Genomic DNA, 24,800 nt, shown 5'->3' on the forward strand with positions numbered 1-24,800 from the left:
TATAATATTAGATGCTTAACTATAAATAGCTGGGATGATTTTCACCTTGTGAGTGTGAGTGAAATCAGATAGACAATGAGAATAAAGCTCGAGTTGTCTATGCTGTCACTGAGAACAATGATACGATATCCATATTATACACATTTAAACCATATTTAAATTATACAGTTTAATATTACATCTATAGATTATATAGATTCATATTATATATTTTAAATAATCTGTCTATGCATTCAAACATATACTCAGGGGCAGAGGAGCAATGAGGGAGTCATACGTAACATGGCCTCCAAACAATAACCCCCACCCCTTCCCTGCACAAAGCCATGCTCTCACATTGAGAGTGGAGACCTGGCAACGTGCTGACAGGAGCTCTATGAGAACTCCTGTTTGTTTTGTCCTGCTAACTTTGGTTTGCAGAGACCCATTTTGACAGTGGAAATGCAGTATGGTGAAGGCCACCATTTTTATCCCACCTCTCTCAGCTCCTTGAAGACCCACGAAAGGCTGGTGAGACCACCAAACACTATTCTGCCAAAGGTATTGGGTCTTTAGACACATGAGCAAAGCGTAGGACCAAAGGGGAAATTAGCTCATCTCAGGAGTGGTTAGCCATTGTTGTGGCGTCACTGCAGTGGATAACTGGATTTTAGTCTGATTATTCTGGCTATATATAAGCCATTTAAAACAACATTAATAATAGTAATAAAAATAATCCCAGCAAGAGAGAGCAAAGACTTTTGAAATCACTAATTTTATGAGCTCAGTAGTGGTCATAGTATACTTTCTCTTCATAAGAGATCCGGCTAAATTGTATGATCTTATGAAACACAATGATGGCATTTCATTCAAGGAAATAAAAAAAAATCCTCAAATACCAGAAAGATTAATGTATAGTTGAATGTAGCAACAAATGGAGTAAATAATTGAAATTACTAAAAATAACGGATTGGTACTGGATTGTTACTTTAGGAACCTCTATGGTCTGACCAACCCAATTCTTTGCAATAAGTGTGTTGGGTGCTTCTTTTGGTAAATTGAGTTTTTTTATTGATTCTGATTAGTCAGTTTGTTATATTTAGGGAACCAGACTTCTCTGAATGTGCAGGCTACAATTAGAGCTCTATTATAAAAGCGTTTAAAAATTACAATGCAGTCAATATACACCCAGACTTACCAATACTGTGGTTTTGGCAGTACCAGGATTACCTCAGGGTTATGAAACATCACAGAGGGATCCTCAAAGGAATGTTGTTCAAAATATGCGTTTTTTCATAAACCTCCACTTTTTTCATGAATTCCAGGCTATTTTCTGTTGACCAATTACTCCAGGTCTGATCCGGTAAATTGATCCTTAGAAACATCCAGTTATTTTACATATGGAAATTATGTGGGAGAAATTATTGTATTACTTCTGTTTCTACCCAAATAGACAGTTGGAATAAGATCCTTAGTCTCACGATAAGCCAAAATAAAATTGCCTCAAGTTGGAAACCTATTTAACGTATGATCAATTTATGCCCATAGGAAGGGATTCCTTGGTTTGAAGTAGCATTAAGTAGAAGCATAGTGATGGAAAGCTGAGCATCTTGACTATAGTGTATCCTCATGATGAATTCAAATTTGCTGCTGCCCTCGCCTGCTCCCAAGGGCTTGTTCAAAGGCACTTCAGGCCTCATTATGAGTTTAGCGGTGCAGCAGCGGGATTGCCCCACTGCCGAACCCATGTGAGAAACACCGACCATATTAAAACTTTTTTAGTCATTGGCGGGCGGTTTCTTTGACATTCCCACGGCCATGAATGTCAAAGTAAGTTTCAGCATGGCATGGACTGTGAAATCCATGCTGTGCTGGAACTGGGGGAGCATGGACACAGGGGGGCTCATGCTGTGCCCCCCTGTCTGCATCTACATCGAGTGGAGCATAAGGGGGCCCTGTAGGGCCCTATTTCTTTCCTCATTGCCACTGTTTTCAAGGAGGAATGACATCCATGAAATTAGTTGTTCTAAGGAAAGTCTTACTATCCTTGGGGGTTCCCTGGCGGAGTTGGATTTACATTTAGTTGTATATTCTTATATATATTCATTGTCGCTGAATAGAACTCAAATTATCTATTGAACGTGCAGTTGGTGAACAGTGTAGGTCAATAATCCAGGTGTGTTCCATTAGTATCCTAATGTGCCACAAAATGTCACGATATTTGATTTCTCTAGAATTAATGATAATTGAGAATACTGAAGTTTTCAACGTTTTATTTCATGGTTCAAGCTCAGATAAGACGATAACAACTATCAAAATAAAAAAAAATTATGATGATGTGCGACTACTATTTTAATTCGATTTTAACAGAGCCATCCTGAATGATTCTTTGAGGCTAGACTATTCTCATCGAATTCCATGGTTGCAGTATTTATCAGGTGTTGTGAATGACTTGGGTAGACCGAATTATTCACCAACCCGGGATTAATTTGTCAAGAGGATGTCACTTTATGTATCTAGGTTGTCAGCGAGGGTGTTTCTTTTTACTTACTGTAAAACTGTTGTCTTATTCTTGTGACATATTAATTTTGTATTTGTATTTGCTTTTATGATGTAATGCGATAAATCAAATAAAGAAAGTTTTTTCTTTTTGCCACCACCTTTAAGGTGAATATTTGTTACAATGTAAATTGTATTTATGTGGGCTTGATTGCATTGTATGTTAGCCCTGTATTTTACTTTTTTTGTGATCCTAGAATCTGTTAAGTTTTTAGTCATCCCAAGCTATATCCCAGTCCTCTCTATTTCTGAATAATTGACATATCAGAATTGTTCTGCACATAATGAATTCTGGACCTTTAACATCTTATATTTAATGAAGCCATACATTCCATATGGCAGATATGCTATCACTATAATATAATACTAACATGCAACACAGTACATTTGGGTAGCTGATGGTAGCATACAGTTTTGACTGAGGTGTTGATATTACTTGAGGCTTACTCTTGGAGAGTTCAGACACAGGTTGAAATCCCAAATCACAAAGCAAGGTGCTGAATTAGCCAATTCATCCAGCGACAGACGGGAGTATGTTTTCTTCAATGAAGGAAGAAATGTATCACTTGCTTGACTGAAAACATCTTTTGTTAAAAAAAATTGCAGATGACACCATTGTGAGAGTTCATATCAGAGTGATAGAAACAATTGTATTATAATATGTAGTTCTGAAGTTTAGTTCTGTGACCATATCATAACCTTCTTAGCTGCGAGGTCAGTTGTCTTCTGATATCACTTGAAATAAATGGGGGGACAGCTTCACTACAAACCCCAAGTACCCAAAGGCAGCAACAAATATTTTATGTTTTCAAGTATAGATTTTAGCAAAGATGCTTTCATGGAATCATCAAAATAAATGGCAGAAGTAAATGAAGAAAGAAAATTGATAACCTCTGCATCAGTGAGCGGTTTGAACTCACATGAAGGATCAGTCTTTGTTACAGGACGCTTAAAGAAGTTAAAATGTGAGATTAGCAGATATTTAGAATATTGTACCGTATACTGAGATGGTAATAGAAAGACATAATTTAAAAGCACACACTATACCAAATGTTAGGCTATTAGGAATGCTCAGTGTCAGTGTACACAAGTACACAAATGTCCCTAAATAATAGTCGCAATCAATCAATCAATTAAAAACTTTATTCGGTGGATGATACAGCCATAACAGTACACATACAAGAATATATAAATGCATAGTGCAAAAATAGATCCACAATTAATATTCTTTAAAATAGAAGGGAGTAAATTAAGACAAAAACACTCTTGGTACAGTTTAAATAAAGTGCATGGCGGCCCCTGTACATACACCAGCGTGCAGAAATTACAAGTTTCCTCATCAGGCAATCGCTGGAGGAAATCAAAAGCTTGAAAACATTGTCTAATATTTCTTGATCTCAAAAATGGGGCCAGAAAACCTTTTGTGTACAATTCATAAAATTTACAAAAAAGAGGTAGTGGATCATTGATTGGTTAGCACCATTGTTATATCAACAAATTCTGAATCCGACTGACATCCCATAATAAACAAAGTAGGTACTTTACTGTATCCGCTCTGAACCTAAACAGGAGCGAGCTTTCCCAATTCCTTATAGATTTCCACAAATAATTTTCAGAGTTGCCACCCACATTTAATGCCAAATTATTTTCAATGGATGGTTTTTGAGACTCATCCCTGACCAGCCACGGCCCGTGGAGGGAGTACCTTGGGGCAGAGAGGCGGGGCGGGGGAGGGGCAGGGTGGGGGTTACTAAACACCGGAACATGGATAATTGGAGGTAAGTAAACAATTGAATAAATAAAACGAATTTCGTAGCGCGCGTTGCATCGCATTTTGCAATGCAGGGCGCTCTACGAAATTCGTTTTATTTATTAAAATGTTTACTTACCTCCAATTATCCATGTTCCGGTGTTTAGTAACCCCGCCTCTCCTCTCTGCCCCACGGTACTCCCTCCATGGGCCGCGGCTGTCCCTGACCCCCTTATCATGCAATGGGCTAACAACAATGCAGAGACCTTATTTTTATCAATGGCAGTGCATGTAGCTGTGTCGTGAAATGCATGAAAAAAGCAAAGCCCCTCAAGTGCCATTTTCACGAGCGCCAACCAAGGAATTGACAAGCCGGGCAATCAATGATTATAGCCCTTGTTAATGATGCTTACTTGTTATGCCATATTGAAAGACAGAATAGTGGAGGTCTAGTTCAGATAAAATCTCTCAAATAGGACAAACCCAGATCACTATGACAAATACAATGTGAGGAAGATGCAGGGACTGCCAAGATCTTTTTACCAAACATATTCTCCTCCCTCTGTATGACCGTGCAGTCAGCGATTCCCCAAACACCTGCCAAGTAAGATTCTGATGTGGTACATTGTACAGCATAAATGTCTAAAACCGGAAACAAAGACCAACCACTAGAAGGACGTGGAAGACTAAGAAGTGCACCATTCGATCTAGAGAGTTTTGCCATGCTTTGCAATATATGCAGATCTCATAAGCCTGTTGCGCTTCAAGGAACACTTAAGTAGGAAAAAGTTTTTGTACTTAAAAAGATGTTAGAACCAATTCTAATTTTAAAAGCCTGAGATCTCTTAGGTCCACATGTCATTATAAAAGGCTTTAGTTGTTAAGTCAAGCTTAGACAGAAAATGCACAAATGTGTGAACTAACATTCGTAGTGTTTTTGGAGTACAGGCCATTAAAAATGCGTCATCCAAGTACAAAAGTGCAGGAAGTGGGGCAACATTTATTTTAAGCATATCCAAAATAATCTGCCAGATGAATGCTCAAATCATTGATAAATAAAATTAATAGTAGAAAGTCAAGTATAGTATAAGAATAGTCACAATCATCTGGCACACATTCCTTATGAATTCTCGTTCCTAAAATATGTTATATAATAAACAACAAATATTCTTTAATTTACAAATAACCCAGAAATAATGCAGATTTACAGCCGTGGTATATAGTAAATGCACAGTAACATGATTATTAGTCTTGTTTCATGGGGATTTACAATTCACTTCCAAAAAGTGATTGTCTTTATTGTTTCTATCGGAAGTATTTCCTTTTCCTCAGTGTGGATGGAGTGTAAAATTGTGATGGGATGCAGAAGGTAAATAAAGGGGCCTATTATGATGTCAGTCGTAATGCCTCTAACCTCAAGTCGGAGGCCTTACGAGCACATCTTCAGTTTCAATACCAACCGGCTGATTTTGATTCAGCCAGTGGCGTCACTAGGGTTGGTGTCACCCGGTGCGGGTAACTCATGGTGTCACCCCCTCACGACTTACCGCATGGACCTCCTCCGCTCCGAGTCCGCTAGTGGACACAGATGGCAAATATATTTATGTTCATACAATTTCGCTTTACTGCGGCATGTGATGAAATCACAGAACCATATTTTCATCTCGTGATTGACTGTCTCTTTCACTTTAAAATCTGGTTCCTCTCTTCTCTTTGTGGGCACTTGAAAGGTGCAGCATGAATGCTCTGTTTTCTAACTGGTAACCCCATAACGCCGATTTTACCTCCAACAGACCAGAAACCCAAAAGAGAAATGGCACAGCCAGTGTACCCAGAGAAGCAGGGCCCCAACCGAGGGAATGACCAAAATAACAAATCACAAGTCAGCAGAAACACAAATCCACAGCCAAAAGCACAGGGACATAAAAGCTGCCACTGCCAGGATGGACAATAGGGCAGCAGGATGAAGACCGGCCGGCAAAGTAGGCATATTTCAGCAAAAGCAGTTCACTTCATAGTATACGTATGAAGTGAACTAACTGTGAAGTGAACCACCTGCAAGTGAAGTGACGAGTTTAAGGAAAGGCCTGGCCTGCTCCCTGCCTTGAGCAATGAATCATGCAGCCGGCCGTGTGCAACTGCAAGCACAATGCACCGCCCGGGTCAGGACTAGCCTAGGAGGCTGGAAGGGCGGGGCCGGACAGGGTCTTCTATTTATTTATGCGTTTTTATATAGCGCAGACTTTACCCAAAGGCATCAGAGTGCTTCACAATAGGAACAGTAATCAAACATGAGGAGAAAATTACAAGTGAACAAATTACAAAAGCAAATGTTAAGTTACAAGAGGCAAAAGTGACAATTGTGAGCAAACAAAATACAAGAGGTAGCAAACGGTGCATTACAGGAGGAAAAAGTGACATGTGTGCAGGTTACAAGTGCTTAAAATATAAACTATGACTGAAGGCAGGTTTTGAATTTTCCAATCCCTGAATGTAAGAGCTTCACATCCACTGTCTGAATGCCAGATGCATTATCTACACAAGTAATTAAACTAATAACGGTGTATAAAAGCAATTACTAATGTGTCTTTATTACTAAAGGAACACTTTTGTGAATAATGAAATACTGAGCAAAAAGCACTGTTTCTAAACTTATACCTTGCAGTTAGCATGCAATTCCTTAAAGATGATTCATAATTCATTAAGCAGGTATATTACAAGGATGGTAACCTGAGACCTATCGCACTCAAGAATGTCTGCAATGAAAGCAGTAACTCGCTGAGCTTCCTACGTAAAATACAAATCTGTGACCTGCATGGTGCATGCTTCACTTTGTATGAGTCAGGCCGGCCTGTAACTAGACTGCACACAGATCTCGCCAGCAAGTGTATTCACCACCAAAGTTATCTTACTGAGCTACACTGCTTTGGAATTTCTTGGGTAAACAAAGACCTCTCAGGTGTCTACAGTCTAATCCCAATAAACTATTTTAAAGTGAAGTCTGCTCGAGAGAAAACAAAGTACAATTAGAAGAGGTATACTATTACTGCAATATATGGTAGACACTCAACCACCAGAACAAACGTTACGTAGGCAATGGTGGCACACTTGAGCAAGTATCTAAAGCAAACAAAATGTAGGTGGTACAGTGTGTTACCTCAAGAAAAGTGATCTGTGCATGTTACAAAGGAGTACCAAACGCAGGTAGAAGGATAATACTGCAATGGCAGACACTCAAACACAAGAACAAACGTTACGTAGGCTATAGTGGCACACTTGTGCAAGTATCTAAAGCAAACAAAATGTAGGTGGTACAGTGTGTTACCTCAAGAAAAGTGACCTGTGCATGTTACAAAGGAGTACCAAACGCAGGTAGAAGGATAATACTGCAATGGCAGACACTCAAACACAAGAACAAACGTTACGTAGGCTATAGTGGCACACTTGTGCAAGTATCTAAAGCAAACAAAATGTAGGTGGTACAGTGTGTTACCTCAAGAAAAGTGACCTGTGCATGTTACAAAGGAGTACCAAACACAGGTAGAAGGATAATACTGCAATGGCAGACACTCAAACACAAGAACAAACGTTACGTAGGCTATAGTGGCACACTTGTGCAAGTATCTAAAGCAAACAAAATGTAGGTGGTACAGTGTGTTACCTCAAGAAAAGTGACCTGTGCATGTTACAAAGGAGTACCAAACGCAGGTAGAAGGATAATACTGCAATGGCAGACACTCAAACACAAGAACAAACGTTACGTAGGCTATAGTGCCACACTTGTGCAAGTATCTAAAGCAAACAAAATGTAGGTGGTACAGTGTGTTACCTCAAGAAAAGTGATCTGTGCATGTTACAAAGGAGTAACAAACGCAGGTAGAAGGATAATACTGCAATGGCGACACTCAAACACAAGAACAAACGTTACGTAGGCTATAGTGGCACACTTGTGCAAGTATCTAAAGCAAACAAAATGTAGGTGGTACAGTGTGTTACCTCAAGAAAAGTGACCTGTGCATGTTACAAAGGAGTACCAAACGCAGGTAGAAGGATAATACTGCAATGGCAGACACTCAAACACAAGAACAAACGTTACGTAGGCTATAGTGGCACACTTGTGCAAGTATCTAAAGCAAACAAAATGTAGGTGGTACAGTGTGTTACCTCAAGAAAAGTGACCTGTGCATGTTACAAAGGAGTACCAAACGCAGGTAGAAGGATAATACTGCAATGGCAGACACTCAAACACAAGAACAAACGTTACGTAGGCTATAGTGGCACACTTGTGCAAGTATCTAAAGCAAACAAAATGTAGGTGGTACAGTGTGTTACCGCAAGAAAAGTGACCTGTGCATGTTACAAAGGAGTACCAAACACAGGTAGAAGGATAATACTGCAATGGCAGACACTCAAACACAAGAACAAACGTTACGTAGGCTATAGTGGCACACTTGTGCAAGTATCTAAAGCAAACAAAATGTAGGTGGTACAGTGTGTTACCTCAAGAAAAGTGACCTGTGCATGTTACAAAGGAGTACCAAACGCAGGTAGAAGGATAATACTGCAATGGCAGACACTCAAACACAAGAACAAACGTTACGTAGGCTATAGTGCCACACTTGTGCAAGTATCTAAAGCAAACAAAATGTAGGTGGTACAGTGTGTTACCTCAAGAAAAGTGATCTGTGCATGTTACAAAGGAGTACCAAACGCAGGTAGAAGGATAATACTGCAATGGCAGACACTCAAACACAAGAACAAACGTTACGTAGGCTATAGTGGCACACTTGTGCAAGTATCTAAAGCAAACAAAATGTAGGTGGTACAGTGTGTTACCTCAAGAAAAGTGACCTGTGCATGTTACAAAGGAATACCAAACGCAGGTAGAAGGATAATACTGCAATGGCAGACACTCAAACACAAGAACAAACGTTACGTAGGCTATAGTGGCACACTTGTGCAAGTATCTAAAGCAAACAAAATGTAGGTGGTACAGTGTGTTACCTCAAGAAAAGTGACCTGTGCATGTTACAAAGGAGTACCAAACACAGGTAGAAGGATAATACTGCAATGGCAGACACTCAAACACAAGAACAAACGTTACGTAGGCTATAGTGGCACACTTGTGCAAGTATCTAAAGCAAACAAAATGTAGGTGGTACAGTGTGTTACCTCAAGAAAAGTGACCTGTGCATGTTACAAAGGAGTACCAAACGCAGGTAGAAGGATAATACTGCAATGGCAGACACTCAAACACAAGAACAAACGTTACGTAGGCTATAGTGCCACACTTGTGCAAGTATCTAAAGCAAACAAAATGTAGGTGGTACAGTGTGTTACCTCAAGAAAAGTGACCTGTGCATGTTACAAAAGAGACCAAACGCAGGTAGAAGGATAATACTGCAATGGCAGACACTCAAACACAAGAACAAATGTTACGTAGGCTATAGTGGCACACTTGTGCAAGTATCTAAAGCAAACAAAATGTAGGTGGTACAGTGTGTTACCTCAAGAAAAGTGACCTGTGCATGTTACAAAGGAGTACCAAACGCAGGTAGAAGGATAATACTGCAATGGCAGACACTCAAACACAAGAACAAACGTTACGTAGGCTATAGTGGCACACTTGTGCAAGTATCTAAAGCAAACAAAATGCCAGTCCCCAGGCCTATTTGTGACTGCCCAAGCCTAGGAAGGAAGAAAGCTTAGCCTGGTGCACCCGCCCGAAGAGGGCCGCGTTTTCGTTTGTACCAGTAAAAAAAAGCATGTACTGAATCGTATCAGTTCATTTGTGTGCCACTGCACTGCCACATTTTTTACTTACTTGGTTCATGCATGCACATGCAGTAATAGTACTGTTCATACAAATAAAGCAAAATGTGTCAAGGATATTATTTGTTTCAGTCTCACCGTCCAAAATTTGAAGGGGAGAGAGACCACGACAACGGCGCTCGCGAATCGTGATATCAGAAGATGGTGGTGCAGTCTCTTATGTCGTCGTATTAATTATTCCCACCACACACTCTCGTCTCCGACCTTAGTCTGGACTCTGGCTGGCGGGCGCGTGACGTGACCGCGCTGTGACGTGTCAGCAGGAGCGCACAGCGCGCGGGGGCTGTCCCAGGGCCGTCATTGGTAGCTCTAAGATTGACGGCCCTGGGACCAAAGTGCTGGTTAGTACGCCGCCGCGCATCGCACCAGCAGTGACAAACATCACAATCCATCTGGTGCGGTGCGTGCGTGCGGTGCGTGGCGCTATGGCGTGTGTGTGCCTTGCACAGTGACAGCACTAAAGCAGTGCAGCAGTAGTGCACTACAGTACACTAGTCAGGCAGGCAGCTAAGCTAAGCTAACTAACTAGATTGGTGTCACCCCAGATGGGGTGACACCCGGTGTGGTCCGCACCCCCCGCACCCCCCTAGTGACGCCACTGGATTCAGCTGGTTGGAATTTAAACTGGCCGGTCATTCCGGCTGGCATCTGACGGGCTCAAGGAGCCCCTCGGCCGGTTGGAACAGGCCTATAATCCAAATGGACGGCGGTTTCCGCCATCAAGATTACAAAGCACGGTTTACAACAAGGTATCCACGCTGGTCTTTCCGACATGGAAACCCTGTTAGAAAGCATGTATGGGGGCCCCAAGCAGGGCCACCTTTCCTTTGTGGCTTCCGGTTAGTGGCCGAGGGGCCATCTATGGTGTTCCCCTGTTAATCACCTGCTAATGAGGCGGTCAGAACCACCGACCGGAGGTCAGTCGGTCCCGTTTCCGAGACGGTGTCGGGCAGACACAGGTCCGCCCGTCATGGTAATAGGCACCAAAATGTTTGCTATCACATGCTAATTGGTAAAAAGATATATTATGATATTTACCTATAATTTAAAACATTAAAAAGTTTCTACTTATGAAATAATTTACAAATTAATTTTCCTGGGTTGTAACAGCAGGCCAGTTCTCCCTCAATTCTACCTCAATAAATAGCAACTGTTTCCGTCTGTATTTACGAATGTTATGAGTTATCACATTTGCTCTTGCTATTTGTTTTTATTTAGAAATTGAAAAGGAAAGCTGTGGCGATCCAGGGACACCTTTGTATGGAATCCGTGAAGGGGATGGATTTTCCAACGGAGACACATTGAGGTTTGAGTGCCAGTTTGGATTCGAACTAATTGGCGAAAAATCTGTTGCCTGTCAGGAAAACAACCAGTGGTCTGCAAACATCCCAATCTGTATTTGTAAGTACCAAATGCTTGCTTTTCAGTGAGCATATGCTTTGTTACCCTTGCATATAATTGCTTAAGTGATTAATTGCGAACAGTAATTTACTGGCATAAAGCATTTGTTATTACGAGTATTACATTAAATAACATTCTCATGTCTATTAAAAATTCGTTGACCTCTTGAAATAACGTTGCCGTGTTTCCATTAGAACTAATTAGAAGGGGCATTAGCAATGATGAGATTTGCATAAAATTACACTTTTGAAGACTTTGTGTTTAAAAAGAATATTTGTATTTCAAGAGTGTTAAGGTATAGAAATTCATTAAACGATCCATTAACATTGTAGTGTGCTATGTTTGCAAAATATTTTGGTGTTTTATATCTATACCTGTTCCTATAAATGTATATTGAGTCTTTGCTACATCATTATGCTTATGCACCTTGTAAAACTCTAATAAAAGTATTTATATATTTTTTTTTATTAAATACTGATTTTTTCAACTAATGCAATTTAGATTGTGTTGTGCACTAACTAGTGACAGACATGCTCTTTGTTTTGCTTTTTCATAAATAAATATGAAGAACCCAGCTATTCGTTTTCTGATTGTTTTCTTCACTTTAGACAATTCACAAAGAAACAATTTTCAAAGTAGAGAGTAATATATTCTATGATACTCTGTCTATTTATAAACACTTATATACCTCGAAAAAAAAGGTCTCCTGGGTTTTAGAAATCGAAAATGATGCAAAATGTACAGCCATGGTTTTACTCCGTTTTTCTCAGTCCTAACTCCATGCCACTGAGGCCGGGTCCTCTCTGAACAACAACATGAGCAACTGAAGGCTGATTTCTCCCTTGTTAGGGCTCATTAGACGGGTATAGCTCAGTTTTAGTGGTACAGTGTACACAGGACCAGCGTCGGATTCGCAGGGCGGGCAAACGGGCATTGCCCAAGAGGCCTGGGGAAAAGGCCATCTGGTTTACCTCTTTTTTCAGCCACAGGTAAAATCACTTTGTCCTGGTCTGGCTTGGCCTCTGGTGCTTGATCTTAAAGCTGCTGTAGCCTTAGAGGGTAGATCAGAGCTCGTTATAGCCAAGTACACAGAATGCCTGGCTCATTGTCTTGTGCAGTAGAACAAAGGTCCAGACTGAGCAGGCACCGCATGTGGTGGGTCTCCTCCTGTCCCTGTCTCTCACCCTGACAGTGAGGCCACTGGGAGAGACTGGGCTCTTTTTGAGCATCACAGCCAGCACTAATGGGGTAGAGTGAAATGGAGCTATGCAGGGAGAAAGATTAAGTGTGATGGCCATCTAAAAGGCTCTACTTTAGTTTCCAGCAGCAGTCTTCTGCCACCTTGTTACCTGCGAGGGGACTCCAGTTCACCACTGAATGTAATTAAAAATGTATGCAAGAAACCAAAATGAGCAAAAAGAAAAATGCTTTTGACGACACAAAATATATATGCATATTTATTTTTAACATTACTGTGAAAAGTGTTCATTTGGAGCTAAAATGACAAAGGGACGGGAGAATAGACATGGCAGGACAGTAATAAAATGGGCTGAGCAAGGAGATCAATGTGAAGAGAGACAAAAGGAGAAGTGAGACAGCAGATTGGAGATGAATGACAAAAATATGGGAATGTGGAAACCAAATGAGAAAATAAGGAAAGGTAGAGGAGAGAGGATCCGTGTGCTAGACATGCTGACAGATGAAGGGAGTGAGGGAGGAGAGCTTAGGTAGAAGAGACAAAAAACAGAGGAGAGATGGGCAGAAACTGTTAAAGATGGAGTGAAATCTGAAAAGCGAAAGTGGAGACGAGGAAGGCAAGAAAGTGGCAGAGGATGTGGAGTAATGGCCTGAGCTGCCAACTTTGGAACTTGAGAACCAGATTTAAGTCTTAGCTTCGGAACAACATCCTTTGATTCTGGGCATATCATTAAATATTCAATTTCCTAAAAAAATGAATGTATCCATGTAACGCACTTCAATGCCTTGGGGTAGAGTGTGCACTTTATAAAACTACATAAAAATTAATGACGAAGGAAATGATGGAGAGGAGAGGAATGCAGATGAGCATGGGCGTCCGCAGACAATTTTCCAGGGGGGGGGCAAAATGTTAACATCATCACCATCCTCTGACATGATGTGTGCCAGGTGGGGCGCAAGAAACACTGGGGCGCAGGACTGGGATAGACTCGATTAAATGCCAGGAATCCAGGACATGTGACTGACCCTGCCACAGGCAAACAAACACCACCAGTAGGGAAAACGCTAAACTTTCTGACAAAGTGCTTTATCTCTATCTGCTAGGTGTGCAGACTTCCGGGTCCTTGATCCAGCACCAATCAAGGCTGTCTTCGATTTTTATCAGAATACTTTAAAACCTATGATTAAAGCACCAGATTGAATATACTCTATGCACAGTGTATGTTAGGGATTATTTGTAGCACACTTATTTACCAATAGTGGCTTCTTGGTGCTAGAATTCATGATAACTCAAACATATCAAAAGTTAATATAAAATGTGACTTGTGTTGCTGCGGTCGGAGTGGATGGATGGCCTATTGTAAAGGTTGACTGGTCACCTTTCTCAATGCTGCCTTTGTATGTTACACTGGTACTAATAAGGCAAAATCTTTCCAGAGACTGTTAGCATGTGTACACACGTCAAAATAAAAAAATATCTGAAAATATACTGCATTACGCTGCAGCCTGTTTTTTAATGCATAATTTAGTCAACACTACGGCATAATGTTGTCATCCTTTGCTGCATAATTAATTCCAGTGGCAACACATGTTAAAAGTGCTTGTGAATGAAGCCGGGTGACTGTAAGTTTGCGAACTTAGTTTGGTGTGCGTGCAAGTCCTGCATTGCACACCTGGTGAGTTGCAGCTACTACTGCTGAAACAAGGCCATTGAAGGTACATATGGGTGAGGCAGACTGTCCTCAAGGGCAGGGCCAGCCATAGCACTGGTGGTGTCCTGTGCATTAATGTTTGTTAGTGCCCCCCAATGACCACCTCTTCCATGGATTCCCTCACTACCACCCTTTAACTGTGCCCCCCAAGTTTCCATAACTACTCTCTCTCAGGTGCATTTAATTAGGTTTACAGCGCCATTCATACCGTTGTAGGGTGTCCGAGCACTTTACATCACCCACATTACACAGAGACAATCAATATGTGTGTAAATCACTGTATAGAAAATGTTACATAAGACTAAGGAGTACAAGGTGTAGGAGTCACATGACAACCATACTAGTAGCCCGTATAGTTTTATAGTGATTGGTCTGGAGAAACACAATACCCGGAATTTAAAACGTAATACCATGGTTGGGGGTTCTCCTTAATAATCAGAATTGATTTCTGTCCAAAAGAACACTTTTTGGGACATTAAGATAATCAAAGACTGGGGTAGGTGGGCTAGGGGGGGAGTGGAACATGACGCTCTAATTTATACCTTGCAGTTTGTATGCAGCTCTTAGATGACAGTTAATAGCTCACTGTTCTAAGATAGGATTTTAACTCATAAACTGCAAGTAACAAAAGGATCTCTCTGCCAAAAGCAGTAGCCCACTGACCTATTTACATTATGTGCACCTTGTGATCTGCATGGCGCATGTTCTTTGCAGACGGTACATTAACCATCTGAGCTACCTTTCCATGAGTCAAAACTTCCACTAGACAAAATTCTGATCTCTCTCTAGGAAGAACATTAATCACCAGAGTCATCATGACATTTTTATTGTTGCCGAAAATTGCTGGAGGCCAGGAAGGAGGCAGCAAGCGTTTTTAAAACCATAATATACTTGCAAACATGATGCCTCCACCTAAAGTCAGCACCCGGTGCGGTCACACTGGTTTCACCGCCCTAGAGCTGGCCCTTCTCAAGGGTCCTGTGACCTCAGTGACTGTTGTTCTAGGGCGTGCTGCTTCATAGGCCTGCCCGCAAGACTGGAGGTGAACTTCAGTATGGATAGTGGTGGACAAGCCTTGAAGGTTAACCTACATTTGTCATGCTAGGGTCCATCTGCTGGTGCGAAGACACCAGGACTTCTAAGGTGTTGCGAAGCCTTCTAAAGTCTAGCATGTGATTGTGCTCTCGAAGGAGCAGGTCTGGTGGACTGATTATTAAGGCTGAACCTGGTTCCCAGTTCCCAATTCAGCAGCCCTGACCATAGTGCCACATCCTCTCCCCCACTGAACACCGTACTGCCCCACTGAGAAAAACTCCCACTGTCTTCAACTACAACCCAATTGTTGCCCGCTATAAACACCTGGATGCGGCTCAATTTAAATTACGCACTAGACAAGAGCAATATGCTGCCTACAAAAAAAAAAGTTACAACATCCTGGAAAAAGCAAACACTTATAGGGAATGCACAATTTAGCAAACCATGGGAAATGTAAGCAGGAACAACATGGTTACCTTAATGCTTTTACACTCACTGTAAAGTTAAGGACACAACTACAGGGCCCTGAATGGACCCATTTCAATATCCATTGCTTATACCCTTACAAAAGGTAAGAAGTATGGTAAAAAGACCACATCCCTGGACGCAGAGCCGCAGTACACATTTTGTTTTCCAATCCACACATTGCAGTACCTCCAGTATTGGTGCACTAGTTCCAAGTCCAGGGAAAACAAAGACAAGAAAACAAAAATAGCGCTTCACTGGCAAACTCTGTAAAATTGGCACTAATGTGTTTCAGTGTGAATAAAATCAGTTTGGCCAGTTTGCTACCACTCTGTCTTACTTTATTTAGTTATTTATCTATTTTTCATATTTTTAGCCTTTTATTCTCAATGCTGCACTTTGGAATTAAAATGTCAGAAAAATATGACATTTCCAGCAAAAGCGTCTTTCTTTTTTGGATCCATTTCACAGGGAAGCAAATAAAAGAAAGGAAGAGGAAAGAGAGTGAGAACCCCTTGAAGTCACGGTTTTCATGGGCGTCCGCAGGGGGGTCAAGGAGGGTCGCTCTAGGGGGGGGCAAGCGCCCCTCCTTGCCCCTCCCTGCGGACGCCCATGCAGATGAGGGTGTCAAATATTTCCTGGTTTACGACAAAAAAGGAAGGATGGTTACTGCTCATATGCACTATCCTAATTCTCTCCCTCAGTCAAGGGCCTAATTTAGAGGTTGTTGGCATTCCAGGAGGTAGTGCTAAATGTAGATTGCAATCTAACAGTGGAATGTCCTTCATCAAACGGATGGAATGGGAAAGGAAATTCCACCTCTAGAGTCTTCTTGGGTTTAAACATTGCCTCCAGGCATATGATGACTTTCTGTTACTGTCTGCAGCAAAGCAGTGAAGGGGGCACGTAGGAATATAACATTAAGTATAGTACAAAGAAATTCAAGAAGAAGAGGGATGTGAAAGAGGCTGACAGGAGAGAGCAAGACAGGAACAAAAGAAAAGGTTTGCAAGACAGAGAAATGAAATAAAACTTCAAGGAAAGATACACAATGACAGGAGAAATAAGAGCCTGAGAGACATGCAAATAACAGAAGAGCCCACTGGGAGTCATGAGTGGGAGAGAGAGAGGGGAATCTGTAGACTGAGAGAAAGATAGGAAATGAGAGAGGGTAATTGTGAGAGACTGAGTGAAGCATATAGGTAGAATGCGAGATACCAAGGAGAGGAAAAGAGGTATAATATGAGAGAAAAATGAAGAACTAGAGAGATGGGGAAAAAGTGATAGGGAGAATGCGAGAGATGCACACAGCAAGTAAGAAAGGTGTATAGAGACAGAGAGAAAAAAGGCATTTGGAGTGCATTCCTGCCGTTTTTCCATATTCAAATCAAGTCTCTACCCACAATACAAAGTCATCAATTGCAAAGTTCTATGTAATCCCCAAGGACATCACTTGCAGAGAGGCTCCTGAGTGACAACCAAAAGAGGATGCTGGTGGTTCTCTGGCTCATGACCTGATATATTTCAGGATAATCAGGGATTTTTGGGGTGGGGATCACAGACGAATGGACCAAAAGGTGACCAACAAATTCTGGCACCTGAAGTGAGCAAATGTATAGGCCTGAAGATAAGCTGAGGTGACCTGTACGCGAGCTGCGGTGGAATAGTGGTGTGTCTAGTGGAGCATCAATGGCCAATGCTACTGACCCCATGAGTTTAAGAAGCTTAATTTATCACAGATGTCTCCTAAAATTGCTCCAGATAATAAGCAATGTTTCATTAAAGGTCATTATCTACAAATGTGGACCGCTTTTGCCTTCAGTGCCCGGGCCTAATTGTGTCCCCAGTCTAACCCTGCACAGGAATCATGTGTGGCCTACCCGTCACACAGGCTTGGCAGTTCAGGCTGGACAGTACCTTGTTGGACCAGGGGCATGACTGCTTTGCATGTGGCTGGGTCGAAACTGATGTGTCGTGATGTGCAAAATAATGATGGACAGGGATGCTGCCCGAGTAATTACCATTGGCTGAGATCAATTCAGGCATTCAGTCCATCATTTTTGTATCCTTCAGTGCCATGTGCTAAGTCGGATGGCTATGCCCAGACATGGATTCTGTGCACACTGTACCACACGTTCTTCCCTGTCGGGAATCAGTAGCCAGCATTTTATTTCATTAACCACCTTTTCAGCTAAACATTTGAGATGAGTCCGAGAAGGAGAACAGTGCTTTAGACATGTAGGAAAACACTCTTTTTTTCCCTTAAAAGGTTTTTATTGAAGTTTCCTTGGCACATAAAATCAAGACAGGCACAGGTTCAAAACCAAATAAACTGTTGACACAAAATACAATCATATAAACAGAAATCCCAAAATTTTCAAGTACATACATTAGTCCCTAATTACTCAAAATAAAATTTCCAAATTTTTTCAAACTTCCTCGTCCCTCCAATTCGTTTTGCATATAACAGTTCACTTTTTCTGACGTTCTTCATTTTCTGAAGCCGTGTATGGAACAAAGGTACCGGTGTTAATTTCCAATTCTGTAATAGCAAAGATCTTGCCACTGCCATTACAATATATAATAATTTAACCATATCATCTACTAATTCTAGCTCAAAATCATAACCATAAAGAACTAATCTAACATTATAAATGACATCAATCTCATAAAACGTTTGTAGGAATGAAAAAATCTCATTCCAAAAGGGTACAATTTTAGAACAATGAGCTATAATATGAGACCAATTAGCTGGATTATATTGCTGACATCTAAAGCAGTTGGCAGAAATATTAGGATACATTTTTGAAATAACCGCCGGGGTACGATAAAGAAGCCATTTACTAAAAAACAGCATTCTTCTCCAGTTAGAGCCACGTACCACACTAAAACTCAATTTATTTATACATTTCCAGGTATTAACCGATAAAGCATGGTTCTCGTGCTCTTGCCATTTCTTAATGGCTTTCAAGCTCAAATCCATCTCATTATAATGAGCTAAACAGCGTTTCCATTCCCCCGGCTTTCGGATCTGCTCAATCAGGAACAGATCGTCCCATAACGGAATAGTGACACAAATACCCCTAGGATCCATCTGTTCCAACAGCTTATAAATCATAATATAAGAGCCTATTAACAGATAATTCCCCCCAATTAAATGTTGTATCTCTCCCGGAGTTAACCAAGTTTCACCACTCAGAAAATCTGCTAAGGTGTTAAATCCCGCACGATCCCACTGCATAAGGACATCCGGTCCGATTTTAATCCCCATATATTTAAAAGCATACGTTAAGGGAGTCCTGTAATTAAACTGCGGGAGAGAATATCTTTGAAGAATTGCATCTCGACGTTTGAAAAACCAATTCATAGTTTTATATCGAACAAGTTTCGGGGATTTAGGAATTTGCAAAGGAGAGGGAATCTGAGCCTCATAACAGATTTGATCAGAAAAAAAATTAATAAATAAATTTGTACTATGTATGCCATTTTTAAAGCGCTATAAATATTGTGCAAAATATGCGCTACAGTAATCTTTGATATTAGGTAACAAAAGGCCTCCCTTTTTGTTATCTGCATAGGGGATACTTATTGCTAAGCGGGGAGTCTTTTTAGCCCATATAAACCCTAGAAACAAGGATTCTACTTTTGAAAAAAAGCGCCTGTCAAATGACATGGGATAGTTGAAAATAAAAAATTAAACAGCGGAAGAATGGACATTTTGATCAGGGCCACACGGCCCAGGATGATAAGTGATAATGGATTCCATCTACTAAACATGGACTGAACCTTCCGAAGAAGAGGGTCAAAATTAAGTATGTATAAATCTGAGACAGAGACTGAGAACATGACCCCCAAGTACCTCTTAGGTCTAGGATTAATACAACCAGCTAAATCTGGATGTAGCTCTAAATTAGAGCCACCACAGACTAATATTTAAGGCTTCAAATTCTTCAAAAAGCTGTAGTGCAGAAGTCTGAGATTGAATGTCTGATTTAATTAATAACATAATGTCATCAGCATACAATTTAATTTTGGCCATATTTGAAATCGGAGGAGCAATATTCTCAGAGTTACGGATTGCTACAGCTAACGGTTCTATAAAAAAAGCAAAAAGAATAGGAGACAAGGGGCACCCTTGCCTGGTACCCCGCTGAACCAACACTGCACCAGCCATCACAGAATTAATAATAATATTGGTTTTAGCACCCGTATATAAATTTTGAATTAAACTAATAATTTGTAAAGGAATTGCAAAGTGTTCTAAAATAACAAATAATGTTGTCCAGACCACCAAATCAAAAGCTTTTTCAGCGTCCAACAATAAAACTAAAGCAGAGATCTTTTTAACCTGAAAATAATCTAAGGCTTCTATCAAAAAGTGGGTATTGGTAGCTAACTGACGACCCGCAATAAAGCCGTTTTGATCGTGATGGATAAGTTCCGCCGCAATGGTATTGAAACGTAATGATAATAATTTGGTGGTGATCTTATAATCAGTATTCAATAATGTAATTGGTCTGCATGAGTTGGGGTCTTTAGAGTTTTTACCCTTCTTCAGGAAACTCACCACTGTGCCCTCAATAAAAGAATCAGGAATATGACCTTCATCTAGCATAGAGTTTAATAATTGAAGTAATAAATCCGAAAAAGAACTAATAAAGACTTAAAAAAATTCTGATGGTAGTCCGTCAGGGCCACAAGCTTTCCCAGTTGATAAACTATCAATCACTAATTCCAGTTCATCCTTAGAGAATGGGTGAATCATTGATACCTGATCCGCTTGTGCAAGAAGTGGTAATTCATATCTGTCTAAAAAATCCAAAAGCTTGGAATTATCTATATTTTGATGTTTGCTATATATCTGTTGGTAGTGAGAAAGCATAATAGTGGCAATTGCGGCTGACTGTGAAGTCTCTATATTTGTCGAAGGACATTTTACACACCGAATCCGATTTGAGGCGGCTTGTTCTTTCACCTGCCAGGCTAAGAGTTTACCAGTAAAATTACTCTCCTCATAGATTTTCTGAGAATATCTATGAAACTGCTCTTCACTCTCTATAAAAAAATTTGCACTCAGTTCACGTTTTGCTTCATTTAATTTGCTTTGGACGGCCTTAGAAGGGTCGTATTGCTGGAGCAAAGTTAAAGTATGAATTTTTTGATAGAGCACATTTCTGGCTTGCTTAATAACAAGCCATTCCGCTGCATCCTTATTTATTATAAGGCCGCGAATAAATGCTTTCAGCGAATCCCAAATAATGTGGAGAGGGGCCGTACCAGAATTACAAATTATAAACTCTGAAATTTCCAATTTCATTAAAGTAATCCAATCAGCATCCTGTAAATGTACCTTATTGAATATCCACCTTTTGGGGACTTTAATCTCTTCTTCAACCGCGAATTCAATGGCCAACATCGCATGGTCTGAAAACCCATTATGAAAAAAACTTTGATAAGAGAACTTTAATTGCGCGAATGCCAAGAAAAAATCTATACGAGAAAAAGATTTATGCCTTCCAGACCAGCAGGTGAAAGCTTTTTTATTCGGATTATGTACACGCCATGGATCGTAAAGATCAAGTACTGTGATGTTATTCTTGATAGACCTTCGTGATTTGGGTTTAAGTTGTTTTTTGGAGGAGATCGTAGAATCCATTTTTGGATCCATGAGAATATTAAAATCGCCACCAATTACTATATCCCCTGTGACCAAAAGCAGGGATTGGAACAAATCCTCATAAATTTGAGGAGCATCATCAACTGCGGCATAAAAGCAAACGAAAGTAATTGGCCTATGTCTATCTTTCACTTTACATGTGACCCAGCATCCTTCAGTGCCATGTGCTAAGTCGGATGGCTATGCCCAAACATGGATCCTGTGCACACTGTACCACACGTTCTTCCCTGTCGGGAATCAGTAGCCGGCATTTTATTTCATTAACCACCTTTTCAGCTAAACATTTGAGATGAGTCCGAGAAGGAGAACAGTGCTTTAGACATGTAGGAAAACACTCAATGTAGTAACTTTTTAGGGCTTGGAATGCCATGCTCACGTTCTTTACCATCCCATTTGTTCATTGAAACCTATCAAGAAATGTTAGTCTCAGTGTGTATATAGGGTAAAAAACCTTAAACAACATTGTGTTTCATCTGTCAGTACGGGAAGGGTTTTCTCCAATATTTTCCTAGCTGAGAATTAATAAATATGTCAATGCATATTTTCACAAAACATGCTATTACAGATCTGCAGAGGTCAATTTAATTGATGTAGTGAACTAAAGTAATCTTTGAACATCATAAATTTCCATAAGTAGTTTAACAAGGCACTCATTTTGAGTGATTGCACAGTGCATGATTAACAGAAGCAGTCCACACATTTCGCCAATAACGTTTTTCCTATGTGTCGAGCAGTTTTCTGTTTTTTTTGTTTGTTTAGCTTTTTGGAATTCACTGTGGGTACGAGCAGTATGTGTGAAAGATTCAAGGAGTACTCCTGAAAAATTGTCGTGCAGTCTCCTTTAAGAACTTAGAAATGGGTTTCTCCATGCGTGGATGCAACAGCACACACTTATTCATTAACAAAATGTTTCATGTGAGTGCAACCGCACCGGGAAATATTTTCCACATAGAGAAAGTTATTTCCCTGTACCCCCACCATTTTCAGCTGTCATCTTCACACTCCCACTATGGAAATGGATGTATTCAAACATTTTAAGGCTAGGAATGGGCCATGGAAATTTATAAAATGCCGAAAAAAATAGTTCTCCAGGGGTTCTACAAACTTGAAAGGCCATTTTCGCTCTAGAACAGCCACTTCCTGACCATGGTGTAAGATTTATTAACATGGGAAAGTATTCTTCAATACACATTTTTACAAGTGTAAATCCATATTTTCTAATTCTTAAACATGACTTTACACTCGTAAAGAAGTGCATTTAGGTTGAACTCCAATGTACAAATTGCTTTGTGAAACCTGCCGAAAATGAAAACTTTTCCTGCTTCCATAAACTATTTTAGTGAACTAACCATATAGCCCTCAATATATTGTCCACAGAATTCATAGTGTGTCTAGATAGAAAGTCGTTTGCGAATTTTAGCATAATAAAGCCATTTAGGGTCAGATGTAGGTGAATTCAATTTAGCGAGTCCTTAATAGCGATTGTTACCGAATCGCTATTAAGGGCTCGCTAAATTGAATGTAAGTAGGAATCGCTAAAATATTAGCGATTCCTTAATATTCCTTAATAACGAATCGCTAATTGAGATTTGTTAATAAGGAATACCTAGCGATTCATTCCTATAGGCTAGGAGGCCCATAGGAATGAATGGGAAGATATTCACTATTTGTGATTCGGTATTAAAGAATCGCAAATAGCTGGAGCTATTTCAAGGGTGCCAGGGTGTCCAAACGACACCCTGTTGCCCCCCTTAAAATGTGCATGTGTGCACATGTGGCGCACATACATGCCCTAAGGGCATGGATGTGTGCCACATGGCACTTTTAAAAAAGCAAAAAAGTGTTTTTTTAAAGGAAATCGCTACTAACCACCAACTTGAAGTTGGTCGTGATTAACGATTCCTTAAGGCTGAAGTTCACTTTTTTTAGTGCTACATACATTGCATGCGAATTTCTGCATTACCGCTCGGTATTTAGCCACCTACATCTGGCCCTTGGAAATTAAGTGAAAAATAGAGAGATCCCAAAAGGTAGGTTTCTAATCAAAACATCACATGCACACAGATAACCTCTAAATATCTTTCACTTCATTTATTCACCTAAGACATACTACAGTCCCTATTACTATATATACCTGAATTCGATTTACATGTAATTTATTAGTTTCAGATTGTTTAAAATTTCACAATAAAAACTGAGATATAGCTGTAAATAACAACAATTTCATAAAATCAATGCACAATATCAATAATCACAAATCAAACATCACAAATCCGTACAAAGGCAATTAAAAAGTTCATGGAGAGAGTTTTACACCAGACCGGTACAATTAGTCTTGGAAAACTACACGTCCCCTGTTACACTATATAGTACACACATTGCTTGACACTATTAGTATATTTTGCCGTTCAAGTAATGGGAGACCAGGGGATAGTGTATTATGTTACTGGCGTCTACACATTTCGATGGGTTCTCAGATTATTCCAACTTTATCAAGACCATTTGATCACTCTCATTGACAGGATACAGTTGTAAATGACAGTGCACCTATAAAAACATAAATTAAATTCAGAAACCATAATTTGTGTTACATAAATACTCAACTTACAGTGGTCCTAAGAAAAAAGTCATTTATTTTCTATACATAGATGACATCTTTTTTACTACTAACTATGATATTTATAACAAACGTTTTTTCTACCTATTGCAAAAGGGTCAAGATTTCTAACAATTGGCACAGGGTCCATGCTGTCTCCTCATTCTATGTTTAATCTCTCTACTAGTGCAGAACCTGTTGATTGATGCCCCCTTATTCACATTTATTCATTCATTCAATTCTTTCAAACCTCATCCACACTATTTAAAACAAGGAGGAAAATACACTCATCCGTTGTACTTATAGTGTTGATATGAGCCGACTCACCTTTTAATTACAAGGTCGGCTCTTATGTTGACAGCAATGCTTCTATTAACTGGTTCAACAAACAATCGTAGCATAGGGTGAAGTTCGAATCCTTTGCTATGAAAGGAGATAATATGGGGGAATCAGTACAAACCTATCCTTCTATTTGTTTAACCATTACTGTTCCTTGGAATTTAACCCAGTGATTAACTATGTGCTAGGCATGACTTGTGTAACAACGCAAAATTGTATACAAATCTTTTTGGTCAGCTTAACATTGTTAGAAGTAAC

The 24,800-nt window shown here is 40.1% G+C and overlaps 1 protein-coding gene across 1 annotated transcript in view; it reads left to right on the top strand.

Moving 5' to 3' along the window:
* Window positions 1–24,800, top strand: part of CSMD3 (CUB and Sushi multiple domains 3) — a 3,006,114-nt gene that overhangs the window by 1,490,195 nt on the left and 1,491,119 nt on the right. The window contains exon 14 of the mRNA XM_078686868.1: window positions 11,339–11,521. Within this exon, the coding sequence (XP_078542994.1) occupies window positions 11,339–11,521 (183 nt within the window). The remainder of the gene's footprint in view (window positions 1–11,338; window positions 11,522–24,800) is intronic.

The sequence above is a fragment of the Lissotriton helveticus genome, chromosome 4_1 (genome assembly GCF_964261635.1).
Source record: "Lissotriton helveticus chromosome 4_1, aLisHel1.1, whole genome shotgun sequence".
Classification (NCBI taxonomy): Eukaryota; Metazoa; Chordata; class Amphibia; order Caudata; family Salamandridae; genus Lissotriton; species Lissotriton helveticus.